Below are 13,488 nucleotides of genomic sequence, written 5' to 3'. Positions count from 1 at the left end.
CCCTGATCTTTTTCCAGAAACGAGGCCTAGTCATGGCCACAAATATTTAAGCAAGGGGCCAATAAGGCCCAATATAGGCCCAGGTCTAATAAAGCACAGTGATGAGAGCTCCATCCATAATGTTCTAACCTACAGTTAAAGGGGAAAACCTCCAAGCCAAGGGGCAGGAGCATCCCTGTGATGACGGCACGGGGTGTAGAGTAGCTGACACCAGGATTAAAAATGCATCACTGTTCCAAGACATCTCAAGCTCCTCTCTGCCTGGGAGGAGGGAGGCGGTAAGGGGCTTCTCTAGTGCCCAACGTCTGCAGCAGAGAGATACGTCTGTTTGAGGACAGTCCAGCTGTCTGATATCAGCCATATTCAGATCATAGGTAGTACACACAAACCATAAAGTTACCCTCTATTAAGTGGCTGATGCATCTGATCTGACATCACTACATGAATATCACCTTCTCTACAAATATCACCTTCTCCACAATTACCAGGGCTACCTAATTATTAACCAAGGTATTTGTATATGATGAGCAGGAGATACATAACAGTATCTGACATATAGACTAAGCAGACGCAACTTCATACCATCATAACCCTGTCTGTGACCATTCCCAGCGTGGTGTGCCTACAGTGGTGTCCATATGCTCTCGTATAGCCTTTTCTTTTGACTTTTCTTTAAAAGGTGCAATATGCAGAAATCGCTCCACCATTTTGTGGTTGTTAAAATGTACATTTCAGTTTGTGACAAAACAAGCAATGTATAGCGTAGAGAGTCATTGTACCAGCTAAACTGCTGTGAAATATATTTTCAATACCCCAAAATATAGTATTTTCAGCTGGTGTACAAAACCAAAAGTAGAAGATGCAAAAAAAGAAAATTAAATGTAACATTTTTGGCGACCCAACCAAATTCAAATAGAAATGTGAGTTATACATCTGAAACCAAGTCTAAGAAGCAATAGATAAGTTATGTGCGCTACTTCCACGCTTCCCATTGTTTAGTTTTGTTTCTGCATCTTTTACTTTCTGTTTTGTACACCAGCTTCAAACAGCTGGAAATACAAAATGTTTGGTTATTTAAAAGATATTTCACAGCAGTTTAGATGGTACAATGATTCCCTACACAAAGCACTGCTTGTTTTGTTGCAAACTGAAATTAGGCAAACTATACACATTTTTGAAAGCAGGAAATGGCGGAGCCATTTCTGCATATTGCACCTTTAAGAACGGGAAGCATAGAAAATCGCACATAGAACATATGTACCGCTTCTTAGACTTGCTTTCAATAAGAATGACAGACCTATAACTCACATTTCTATGTTTATTTGGTCAGGTGGTCCAAAAAGATACATATTGCAGCGTTAAATGTCAAAACACCCTAAAGGACTGTAACATCCAGCTCCCCATCCCCTCTGCAACTTCTCTCCATGATCCCCAACAAGAGAGAGAGAAAAAAAGAGGAGTGAAAATAATGCTGTAAGTAGTTCCAGCTATCAGGGAGCTGACAAGAAAACCTGGCATGGATTCCCTGTTCGGGACTGAAATGGTGGATGACAACCAACCCAGTCTCGAAATCAAACAATTTCTAACTTCTAAAGGCCCTCAAACTCAACTCTGGTCCTTGAAGCCAGTTCCACTGCATTTTTTCATCTTCCCTCTAATCAGGGACTGATTTAGACTTGGGACACTAGGTGGTTGCAATTAATTATCAGGTAGAACAGAAAACCAAGATGCTCTGGACCAAGTAGGCCAAGAGATGAATACCCCTGTTCTAAGGGATGCCTATTGTATCCTTAAGAGTAATTTGCATCAAAATAGAAGTGGTTTAAAGTACTTAAGTAAAAATACTTTAAAGTACTACTTAAGTAGTTTGAGGTATTCGTACTTTACTATTTATATTTTTGCCAACTTTTACTTGACTACATTCCAAAAGAAAATAATGTACTTTTTACTCCATACATTTTTCCTGACACTCAAAAGTACTTGTTACATTTTTTTCAGGAAAATGGTCAAATTCACACACTTATCAAGAGACATCCCTGGTCATCCCTACTGCCTCTGATCTGGAGGACTCACTAAACACAAATGCTTCATTTGTAAATTAAAGTCAGAGTGTTCCCCTGGCTATCCATAAATAAATCATCCAAGAAAAATTGTGTTGTCTGGAATTTGAAATTATTAATACGTTTACTTTTGATATTTCAGTATATTTTAGCAATTCCATTTACTTTGATACTTAAGTATATTTAAAACCAAATACTTAGACTTTTACTCAAGTAGTATTTTACTGGGTGATTTTCACTTTTACTTGAGTCATTTTCTATTAAGGTATCTTTACTTTTACTAAAGTATGACAATTTAGTACTTCTTCCACCACTGCAAAATAGTGCCCGGTTGATACATGTCGCAAAGACAATACAATATCACTAGCTCTAGAATAAATATGTTAATTCTCCTGATATGAACACTTCACATCTTATTGTCCTTGCAAAAACAACATACCGGTAATAAATAACCTGGGGTATATACCGAAAGCAGCCCCTCCCCCTCATTTAAGGATGCTGCGTGAGATGCATAATCAGTAATAATTTAAAATATTTAGCGTGATTAATCGCATTATCTGATAGCGTTCAAAATACACTGAAAACTTGAAATACATCATCTATGCAGCTAAAAACAATGCAATATCAAAACAGGTTGACATTGCAGTTAAAAAAAAGTGTGCTTTATCAATTTACCCGATTTTGCTATCCGTTACTTTGGATAAAATCAAGACAGAGTCTTGTAATGGTTTTTGTGTAAAGAATCTTAAATTGCAGTTCAATTTGAGCAAATTGAGAATTTGAGATGAATCACAGCTCAATTACACATTTTATAATAGTTTGACAGTCCTAGTAATAATGCATACTTCCCTCCACCGTCCCAGGGTCAGCTCATTCTGGGAAATACAACCAAACAATAGATAGCAGGCCTAGGCTATGTATTCCTTTGATCCCTTGCATGCTGTAAAACAATGGGACCAATGACATGCTATCCACTCCCACCAAACAACCTATCAGCTAATGTGACCGAGACCGGAATGGTCTCAGCTGTCCTTATAGCCATGGCATAAACATATCATTTTGATTATAGATTGATTGACTAATTTCATCTGGGGGTCAACATATTAGGATATTGAGGATATGGAGTGTGTGAGCAGAGAGTAAGGTACCTTGTAGGCATCATAATACACAGCAGGGCTCCCTGAGCTGCATTATGTGTTGCCATGGAAATGACGAAGGAGGCCGGTTGGTACTGCTGCATACAATAAAACCTGGGAAAGCTTGTGTGCTCAAGTTTCCTGGATTTATACCATTGTTCAGCATGCAGAATAGCTCTAGATAACAGCATCTGCTAAATGAGATCTTTGCCTGATGCTTTGGATAGTATCTGTGTGATGTTTTAAGAGCTTTTGAGGCAGCGGAGTAGCCACTAGCTCATAGTTCCAACCAGATAAGCAAACTGCAGGCTAACTGCACACAAGACTGTTGTGATGACTTGGGCAAGTCTATGTCTACTGTACATGAGAGAAAGTCTACATTCACAGGCGTCTTATGATAAATAGCAATTGTTAAGAAATGGAGGGTAAACAACATACTTCTTCCTGGTCTTGGATGTAGTTGTGGGTGGAGCCTGGGGTACGATGGTGGTGGCAGCATCCTTGCGAGGTCTGCCCCTGGGGCGCTTGTCTGTCTGGGCAGGACTTCCTGTGGACGTGGCCCCTGCACTAACAGAGGGCAGCGAGGGTCCCTGGTCAGAGGGCTCCACAGTCTTATCCTCTGATGACATTCTTCTCAATGGAAGGAAGAGATGGGGAGAGTGGTATCAGTAGACAATCATGCCTGGTTAGATACATAGGTTACTTGATGTACTTTTGAATCAGTATGTGAATAAGACATGCAGTCCTTCAGGACAATTTATCACATTGCCTGAAATGTTGAACACAATCAATTCCTAAAGATCCCATTTTTCCAGATATGCTACTGTTGAGGAAATGCCTAAAATGTACCTCTGACCTTTCTAGGTGTCCTTAAAAAAAGTATTCTCAGCTGAAGAAACATTCAACCTATTCTTGAGTGTTATCGATGTAACTACTCTGTCCTTTCCTGAGCTACCTACCACCACGATCTGTCTCTGTCTGGATGACCGTTCGTCCTTCGATGCCTTGCTTGTGTTCTTGCCTTCCTCTCCTTTCAGCCTCTGAAGTTGCCTGTACTTACCACTGAAATAAGCTTGCTCTATGTTTACTTCCCTGTGGATTAGTTAGTTTTCTCCACTGTGGTTCTGTTCTGTATCATATTTTAACAGTATGACAAGACACTGTAAACCAGTAGGCCTATTTGTTTTATTGTGAGAAACACTGGGAACAAAAAAAAGTCATTTGTATTGACTTTTCAGCTCAGCTTTAGTCTTACTGTGTCTGTTAAAGATGTTATTCCTGTCTTTCGAAGGGCACGTCTGACAACCTTTCCCCTCAGACAGTTGAGGGGTCATTCCACCTCAAAAAGCACAAAGACGATTGACACCCCCCATCTGGATTGTTCTGAAATGGTTTCTGTTAGTAACATAAGCATTCCTGCAATATTGTTTTGTTGAGAGAAATTAAGCTAATTGGTTGGACCCAAATTGGCCATTTTAATTTATAGTATTCATATACAGTGGGGCAAAAAAGTATTTAGTCAGCCAAGACGAGAGGCCTGTAATTTTCCTCATAGGTACACTTCAACTATGACAGACAAAATGAGAAAAAAAATCCAGAAAATCACACAATGAATTTATTTGCAAATTATGGTGGAAAATAAGTATTTGATCACCTACAAACAAGCAAGATTTCTGGCTCTCACAGACCTGTAACTTCTTCTTTAAGAGGCTCCTCTGTCCTCCACTCGTTACCTGTATTAATGGCACCTGTTTGAACTTGTTATCAGTATAAAAGACACCTATCCACAACCTCAAACAGTCACACTCCAAACTCCACTATGGCCAAGACCAAAGAGCTGTCAAAGGACACCAGAAACAAAATTGTAGACCTGCACCAAGCTGGGAAGACTGAATCTGCAATAGGTAAGCAGCTTGGTTTGAAGAAATCAACTGTGGGAGCAATTATTAGGAAATGGAAGACATACAAGACCAACTGATAATCTCCCTCGATCTGGGGCTCCACGCTAGATCTCACCCCGTGGGGTCAAAATGATCACAAGAACGGTGAGCAAAAATCCCAGAACCACACGGGGGGACCTAGTGAATGACCTGCAGAGAGCTGGGACCAAAGTAATAAAGCCTACCATCAGTAACACACTACGCCGCCAGGGACTCAAATCCTGCAGTGCCAGACGTGTCCCCCTGCTTAAGCCAGTACATGTCCAGGCCCGTCTGAAGTTTGCTAGAGAGCATTTGGATGATCCAGAAGAAGATTGGGAGAATGTCATATGGTCAGATGAAACCAAAATATAACTTTTTGGTAAAAACTCAACTCGTCGTGTTTGGAGGACAAAGAATGCTGAGTTGCATCCAAATAACCCCATACCTACTGTGAAGCATGGGGGTGGAAACATCATGCTTTGGGGCTGTTTTTCTGCAAAGGGACCAGGACGACTGATCCGTGTAAAGGAAAGAATGAATGGGGCCATGTATCGTGAAATTTTGAGTGAAAACCTCCTTCCATCAGCAAGGGCATTGAAGATGAAACATGGCTGGGTCTTTCAGCATGACAATGATCCCAAACACACCGCCCGGGCAACGAAGGAGTGGCTTCGTAAGAAGCATTTCAAGGTCCTAGAGTGGCCTAGCCAGTCTCCAGATCTCAACCCCATAGAAAATCTTTGGAGGGAGTTGAAAGTCTGTGTTGCCCAACAACAGCCCCAAAACATCACTGCTCTAGAGGAGATCTGCATGGAGGAATGGGCCAAAATACCAGCAACAGTGTGTGAAAACCTTGTGAAGACTTACAGAAAACGTTTGACCTCTGTTATATACCCGTTGTTGGCAACGACAAAGTATTGAGATAAACTTTTGTTATTGACCAAATACTTATTTCCCACCATAATTTGCAAATAAATTCATAAAAAATCCTACAATGTGATTTTCTTCTCTCATTTGGTCTGTCATAGTTGAAGTGTACCTATGATGAAAATTACAGGCCTCTCTCATCTTTTTAAGTGGGAGAACTTGCACAATTGGTGGCTGGCTAAATACTTTTTTGCCCCACTGTATAATGAAAATTACAGGCCTCTCATCTATTTAAGTGGGAGAACTTGCACAATTGGTGGCTGACTAAATACTTTTTTGCCCCACTGTATATTAGCATGTTCATACTTAATGTCCAAATCTAAAATATCAAAAGATATATTGTGTAACAGACTCAATGACGTTACTTATAGATGATTTGGATACGAAGCGCCAAAATGCTAATACAGCTACAATTGCATTGCATTGGATTTATGCCACAAATTCTAATAAGGTAGCATTTGAAATAGTGGCCAGTTAAACAATAGACCAATGTCATTTTGTAATTTAGGTGAAGTCTCTCTTTAACAATGGGGGGGTCTAAACAAAAGTATGTGGACAACCCTACAAATTAGTAGATTTAGCTATTTCAGCCACACTTGTTGCTGACAGGTCTATAAATCAAGTACACAGCCATGCAATGTCCATAGACAAATATTGGCAGTAGAATGGTCTTACTGAAGAGCTCAGTGACTTTCAACGTGGCACCGTCATAATCTAACAAGTCAGGTCGTCAAATTTGTGCCCTAGCTGCCCCGTTCAACTGTAAGTGCAGTTATTGTGAAGTGAAGAGCAACAACGGCTCAGCCTCAAAGTGGTAGGCCACACAGGCTCACAGAATGGGACCAGGTGTGAGTAAATAGCGAGTACAAATAGTCTGTCCTCGGTTGCGACACTCACTACCGAGTTCCAAACTCCCTCTGGAAGCAACATCAGCACAATAACTATTTGTCGGGAGCTTCATTAAATGGGTTTCCATGGCCGAGCAGCTGCACACAAGCCTAAGATTGGCTTGAAGACCAAGCGTTGGCTGCAGTGGTGTAAAGCTCACCGCCAATGGACTCTGGATCAGTGGAAAGGAGTTCACTCTTCACCATCTGGCAGTCCGACAGACGAATCTGGGTTTGCATAGTGCCAAATGTAAAGTTTGGTGGAGGAGGAATAATGGACTGGGGCTGTTTGTTATGGTTCGGGCTAGGCCCCTTAGTTCCAGCGAAGGGATATCTTAACACTACAGCATACAATGACATTCTAGACGATTCTGTGCTTCCAACTTCGTGGCAACAGTTTGGGGAAGGCCCTTTCCTGTTCAAACATGACAATGTCCCTGTGCACAAAGCAAGGTTCATACAGAAATGGTTTGTCGATATAGGTGTGGAAGAACTTGACTGGCCTGCACAGAGCCCTGACCATCGAACACCTTTGGGATGAATTGGAACGCTGACTACGAGCCAGGCCTAATTGCCCAACATTAGTGCCTGACCGCACTAATGCTCGTGGCTGAGTGGAAGCAAGTCCCTGCAGCAATGTTCCAACATCCAGTGGAAAGCCTTCTCAGAAGAGTGTAGGCTGTTATAGCAGCAAAGGGGGGGACCAACTCCATATTAATGCACATGATTTTGGAATGAGATATTCGACCAGCACGTGTCCACATAATTTTGGTCATGTAGTGTGTGTGTGTATGAATATACAGTACCCGTCAAAAGTTTGGACACACCTACTCATTCAAGGGTTTTTTATTTTTACTATTTTATACATTGTAGAATAATAGTGGAGATATAAAAACTATGAAATAACCCATATGAAATCATGTTGTAACCAAAAATGTGTTAAACAAATACAAATATATTTTAGATTCTTCAAAGTTGCCACCCTTTCCCTTGATGACAGCATTGCACACTCTTGGCATTCTCTCAACCAGCTTCACCTGAAATGCTTTTCCAACAGTCTTGAAGGAGTTCCCACATATGCTGAGCACTTGTTGGCTGCTTTTCCTTCACTCTACAGTCCAACACATCCCAAACCATCTCAATTGGGTTGAGGTCGGGTGATTGTGGAGGCCAGGTCATCCGATGCAGCACTCCATCACTCTCCTTCTTGGTCAAATAACCTTTGGAGGTGTGTTGGGTCATTGTCCTGTTGAAAAACAAATGAAAGTCCCAGGAAGCGCAAACCAGATGGGATGGCGTATCGCTGCAGAATGGTGTGGTAGCCATGCTGGTTAAGTGTGCCTTGAATTTTAATTAAACCACTGACAGTGTCACCAGCAAAACACCCCCACACCACCTCCTCCATGTTTCACATTGGGAACAACACATGCAGAGATCATCCGTTCACCTACTCTGCATTTCACAAAGACACAGCGGTTGGAACCAAAAATCTGAAATTTGGACTCATCAGACCAAAGGTCAGATTTCCACTGGTCTAATGTCCATTGTTCATGTTTCTTGGCCCAAGCAAGTCTCTTCTTCATATTGGTGTCCTTCATGTGTCTGATACTTAAACTCTGTGAAGCATTTATTTGGGCTGCAATCTGAGGTGCTGTTAACTCCAATGAACTTATCCGCTGCAGCAGAGGTAACTCCGGGTCTTCCTTTCCTGTGGCGGTCCTCATGACAGCCAGATTCAACACAGCGCTTGATGTTCTTGAAATTTTCCTGATTGACTGACCTTCATGTCTTAAAGTAATGATGGACTGTCGTTTCGCTTCACTTATGAGCTGATAACAAGGCACACCTGTTAATTGAAATGCATTCCAGGTGACTCATGTGGTGACTCACCTCATGAAGCTGGCTGAAAATGCCAAGAGTGTGCAAAGCTGTCATTAATGCAAAGGGTGGCTACTTTGAAGAATCTCAAATAGAAAATATATTTTGATTTGTTTAACACTTTATTGGTTTCTGATTCTATGTGTTATTTCATAGATTGTATGTCTTCACTATTAAATCTACAATGTAGAAAATAGTCCAAATAAAGAAAAACCTGGAATGAGTAGGTGTGTCAACTTTTGACTGGCACTATATATACACTGCTCCAAAAAATAAAGGGAACACTAAAATAACACATCCTAGATCTGAATGAATGATCTCGCCAGTGGCGAATTTGCCAATCTTGGTGTTCTCTGGCAAATGCCAAACGTCCTGCACGGTGTTGGGCTGTAAGCACAACCCCCACCTGTGGACGTCAGGCCCTCATACCACCCTCATGGAGTCTGTTTCTGACCGTTTGAGCAGACACATGCACATTTGTGGCCTGCTGGAGGTCATTTTGCAGGGCTCTGGCAGTGCTCCTCCTTGCACAAAGGCGGAGGTAGCGGTCCTGCTGCTGGGTTGTTGCCCTCCTACAGCCTCCCCCACGTCTCCTGATGTACTGGCCTGTCTCCTGGTAGCGCCTCCATGCTCTGGACACTACGCTGACAGACACAGCAAACCTTCTTGCCACAGCTCGCATTGATGTGCCATCCTGGATGAGCTGCACTACCTGAGCCACTTGTGTGGGTTGTAGACTCCGTCTCATGTTACCACTAAAGTGAAAGCACCGCCAGCATTCAAAAGTGACCAAAACATCAGCCAGGAAGCATAGGAACTGAGAAGTGGTCTGTGGTCCCCACCTTGGGGTGTCTTGCTAATTGCCTATAATTTCCACCTGTTGTCTATTCCATTTCCACAACAGCATGTGAAATTTATTGTCAATCACTGTTGCTTCCTAAGTGGACAGTTTGATTTCACAGAAGTGTGATTGACTTGGAGTTACATTGTGTTGTTTAAGTGTTCCCTTTATTTTTTTGAGCAATATATATATATATATATATATATATATATAAAAATGTTATCACCAAATAGCAGGAACAGCACCATCTAGTGGTCAGAACCTGGTAATATCAGAATGAAGGAAAAAATTTACTTCAATTACTAATTTCTCTGAACATGTGGAAAAAAACATCACCAAATCCACTGAGAATACATGATTAGAGGATGAAAAAACAATACTCTGAACTAGTTGTCTGAAAAAAAGAACTTATAATATATACTCGTTGTTGGTATGGGATGTGGGGTTTCCGTGGGTAGTTTAACAATTTTTTGGGGATTCCTCATGTCTTACTTACGTTAGAAAAAGATATGGTCAAAACTGGATGTTAGGATTAATATATTAAATTATTAATTGAACCGAAATTGTCCATTTTAATTCATAGGTACTATAATTATCTTAATTTCTCAGAGATCAAATTTTACTTCAACAAAATATTATTGCTTATGTTTAACTACAGAAATGATTTCAGAACAATATCATGGCTTGCTGGATATCATGGCTTGCTGAAATAACATGGAACGACCTGGAACCAAGCTGCCAATGAGACACGGTCTCTTCCTGGAACTAGCCTACTTTACCGGATCCATCCCTCCACTGCACTGTATCCTGCTCTGCATCATCAGGGGGACCTCACACTAAATTTAAGATTTTGATTAACTACCTGTGCGAGGTGAGCCTTTTCCAAGACTGTGAACCTATATTTGCCCTCTGTTGTTGTCCAACACGGTCTTTATTGTGTGAGAAGATCGCGCTAGGACTAGATGTAGTGTAGCCAATGGTTGAGAGAAGGCATCAGGTGAATGTCACTACAGCAATTCAGTGAGCTTGGGGTTGTCCGAAATTGTTTAGGCTGCTGCTCAATGTGAACCCGACCGGATGGTTTTTGGTAAGCTAATTGCCTACCATCTAGCTACCATTCTTACAACGCAATCAAAGTGGCCGTTAATGTGGTCTTTGTGTTACACAATCAAGTAGGCTGATACATTCTGTGCCCCTGCCTGGTTACAGAGCAATAGGCTTGACAGCCAGCTTGAACATGTAAACATTGAGAACACATCAATGACATATATGAATTCTGGAAAGACGAATGTTCACTATAGCCTTGCCTGGGGACCAGATGGGTGAAATTCTAAATCCACCAACGTCTGGGACAATAGTGTTTGATTCTGGAAACATTCCTCTAAGGTTCTCTACATGCCAGAATGTTGAATAAAAGTACACATTTCTATCACCTGAAGCATCCACACAACCATGTAACCACTTGCACAAGCTTGGCCAGTATGCTTGTGTCGCATGCATGTATTTACATCGTGTGCGCATGCTGCATATGACAGATCTGAATGCACTACCAGCTTTTGAAAAAAATAATAATACTTTCCTGTGTGTCTATTGTCTAAAATTTCAACCCGAAAAAGGACCAACCACACAGACAACCGGCAGTGTAAGTTCACGTCATTTTATTCAACATTCTGACTTGTAGTGTCCCTAAGAAGAGAGGACCATCTTCAGACACAAACAATAATATCCCAGAGGTTGGTGGATTTATAAATTCACCCATCTGGTCCCCATGCAAACTATAGCCCTACTTAGCCAACAACCACAATTACGAAAGGCACAAGTGAATGGCCAAAAGGTGGATAGTGAAGTGGATCCATGACAGGCAAAAAGTGGAATCAAAAAGTGTGGTGACCAATTATAGTAAACAGACTAAACATATGTAATTGAAAGTTAATCAATGTTTCATTCATTTGCAACACAAATACTACATTAGTATTAAAGTACTTTTGTTTCATAAGGCAGCGGGCAGAATTGGGACCCCCAAGACAAGTGGGCTACCTTTGTTACACTAGAGCACAAAGCAACTGCATGCTCAAGTCAGCCAAATCTAGCTAGGTGCTTTGTAGTCTTTGTTTGGCTATTACATGACATTGCAAATGAGGAAAATGATGTGCATACTAGTAAGACTGGTGATATCCCAATTGGTGGGACACAATGTGACACACGGGGACATTAACTGATAAATGCATTTGATATATGACAAATGGGATGCCACTAGCCAGCTAGCTAAACGACTAGCGTAGCTAAATAGCTAACTAAACGCACATTTCAATGACCCAGTTAACGTTGGTAAACATCAACATATTGCTTAGTTGACATATAGGCTGGCTGGCTTGGGTTTTTATAATATGCTCAACTTCAAAGTCAAGTCACTCACGATTCCACAGCTGCCTACTAAGTTAGCTAGCTAACTACAGTACCAAGCTAGCATGTGCATCAAAGGTTTTGGCTAGCAAATCAACTAGCCTGCTAGTTAGCTACTCAAAGTTAGCTAATTAGGTTGCTAAATTTCGATAACTAACGTTTGCATTTTCTTTGGTATGAGACCACTAATAAAATAAATGCATACCGAGATCATAACTGTTGCTAGCCAACGTTATCTAGCTGGACAACTATAGCTAGCTAACGTTACCTTAGCTAGTAGTTCACAGGTACGAGGTTAGCCAACGTTACCTAGTTAGATAACTACATAACATTACACTATGTTCAGAAGCAACAGCATAGGTGGTCCAAAGGACACGTTGGCCTTGTATTTTAGCCACAGCTGAAGTATTCACGTGTCTAATAATTAATTTTCAAGCAGAAAATACTGATAGTTTGGCTGATTCGCTGCTGTAATGTCGAACGTTGTGTTGGACGTTCGGACCAAACAAGGCGGCGACAAAAACCTTCGAGCACAGACCGCTGCAAAGCCGGAAAATAACGTTGCTAGCTACCGAGTACATGATGAAATACCAAGGTAGATATGACAACTTACCTTTCAACCCTATGAATAGTAGGTTATTTTCTTCATGTCCAAAATTGTAAGCGATATTGCTATAGTTATATCACTTTGTAGTTAGTGTATTTATGAGGCTGAATGAATGATATAGCCAGCTAACTAGCTGTCTTCTGTCCAACGATAAGTATAAGTAGCAAGCTAGGTGGCCACACTAGTTACTAAGGCAATACCACCGCAGTTCTCAAATATTGAACGTTAACGTCGCCCATTTGAATGATGTTAAAATGTAAATCCAGTAGAAATCATCTTCATTGCACACGCATGACGGATCACTTTTCCTTCTCCAAATGACAGCTGTCGTCGCACAAATAAAATGTTTAGCTAGCTAGCACAGTTAATGTTTAATACAGGGAAAATGTGTAATATCCGTAATCCAAGGCAGACAAACTCCAAACAGTCTTTAGGATAAAACGAAACTATCTTCACAAGTAAGCCAATGCTTACGACAAAAATAAACGATGAAATGGCTAGTTTGCTGCTGGCTCCGAGCGTTCGCTTCGCTTGCCAACTGGTTCTTTTTTTCTTCAGCCGCCACAGAGTAGAGCGAACTGACAAGCCGGAAAGACTAACCTAAAAGAGTTTAGCAAAACATAAAAACATTTTTTTTTCTACACTATAATAAAAATACGGACGGTGGCTAAATGACTACGTCTATCTTTAATGTAAAAAAAAAAATAAGTTATATCGTGGTGAATCTCTTTACAGTGGCCACGTTTAAAGCAACACCGAATAACCTCCTAGTGGACTCCGAAAAATATAGGTCCAACATATTGCTACATATATCGAAGAGATACACT

General features: G+C 41.0%; 1 protein-coding gene across 3 annotated transcripts in view; it reads right to left on the bottom strand.

Moving 5' to 3' along the window:
* LOC139387435 (histone-lysine N-methyltransferase 2C-like) overlaps positions 1-13,382 on the bottom strand; it is a 151,819-nt gene extending 138,437 nt beyond the window's left edge. For all 3 annotated transcript variants that reach the window (XM_071133608.1, XM_071133609.1, XM_071133610.1), the window contains exons 1-2: positions 12,668-13,382; positions 3,635-3,826 (exon numbers count right to left, since the gene is read on the bottom strand). In XM_071133608.1, the coding sequence (XP_070989709.1) occupies positions 3,635-3,825 (191 nt within the window). In that variant the 5' untranslated portion in view covers position 3,826; positions 12,668-13,382. The remainder of the gene's footprint in view (positions 1-3,634; positions 3,827-12,667) is intronic.
* Between the last annotated feature and the right edge of the window lie 106 nt (positions 13,383-13,488).

Source organism: Oncorhynchus clarkii, chromosome 28 (assembly GCF_045791955.1).
Source record: "Oncorhynchus clarkii lewisi isolate Uvic-CL-2024 chromosome 28, UVic_Ocla_1.0, whole genome shotgun sequence".
Taxonomy (NCBI): Eukaryota; Metazoa; Chordata; class Actinopteri; order Salmoniformes; family Salmonidae; genus Oncorhynchus; species Oncorhynchus clarkii.
Note: the sequence above shows the minus strand (reverse complement) of the source record. Positions and strands in the feature narration are given on the sequence as shown.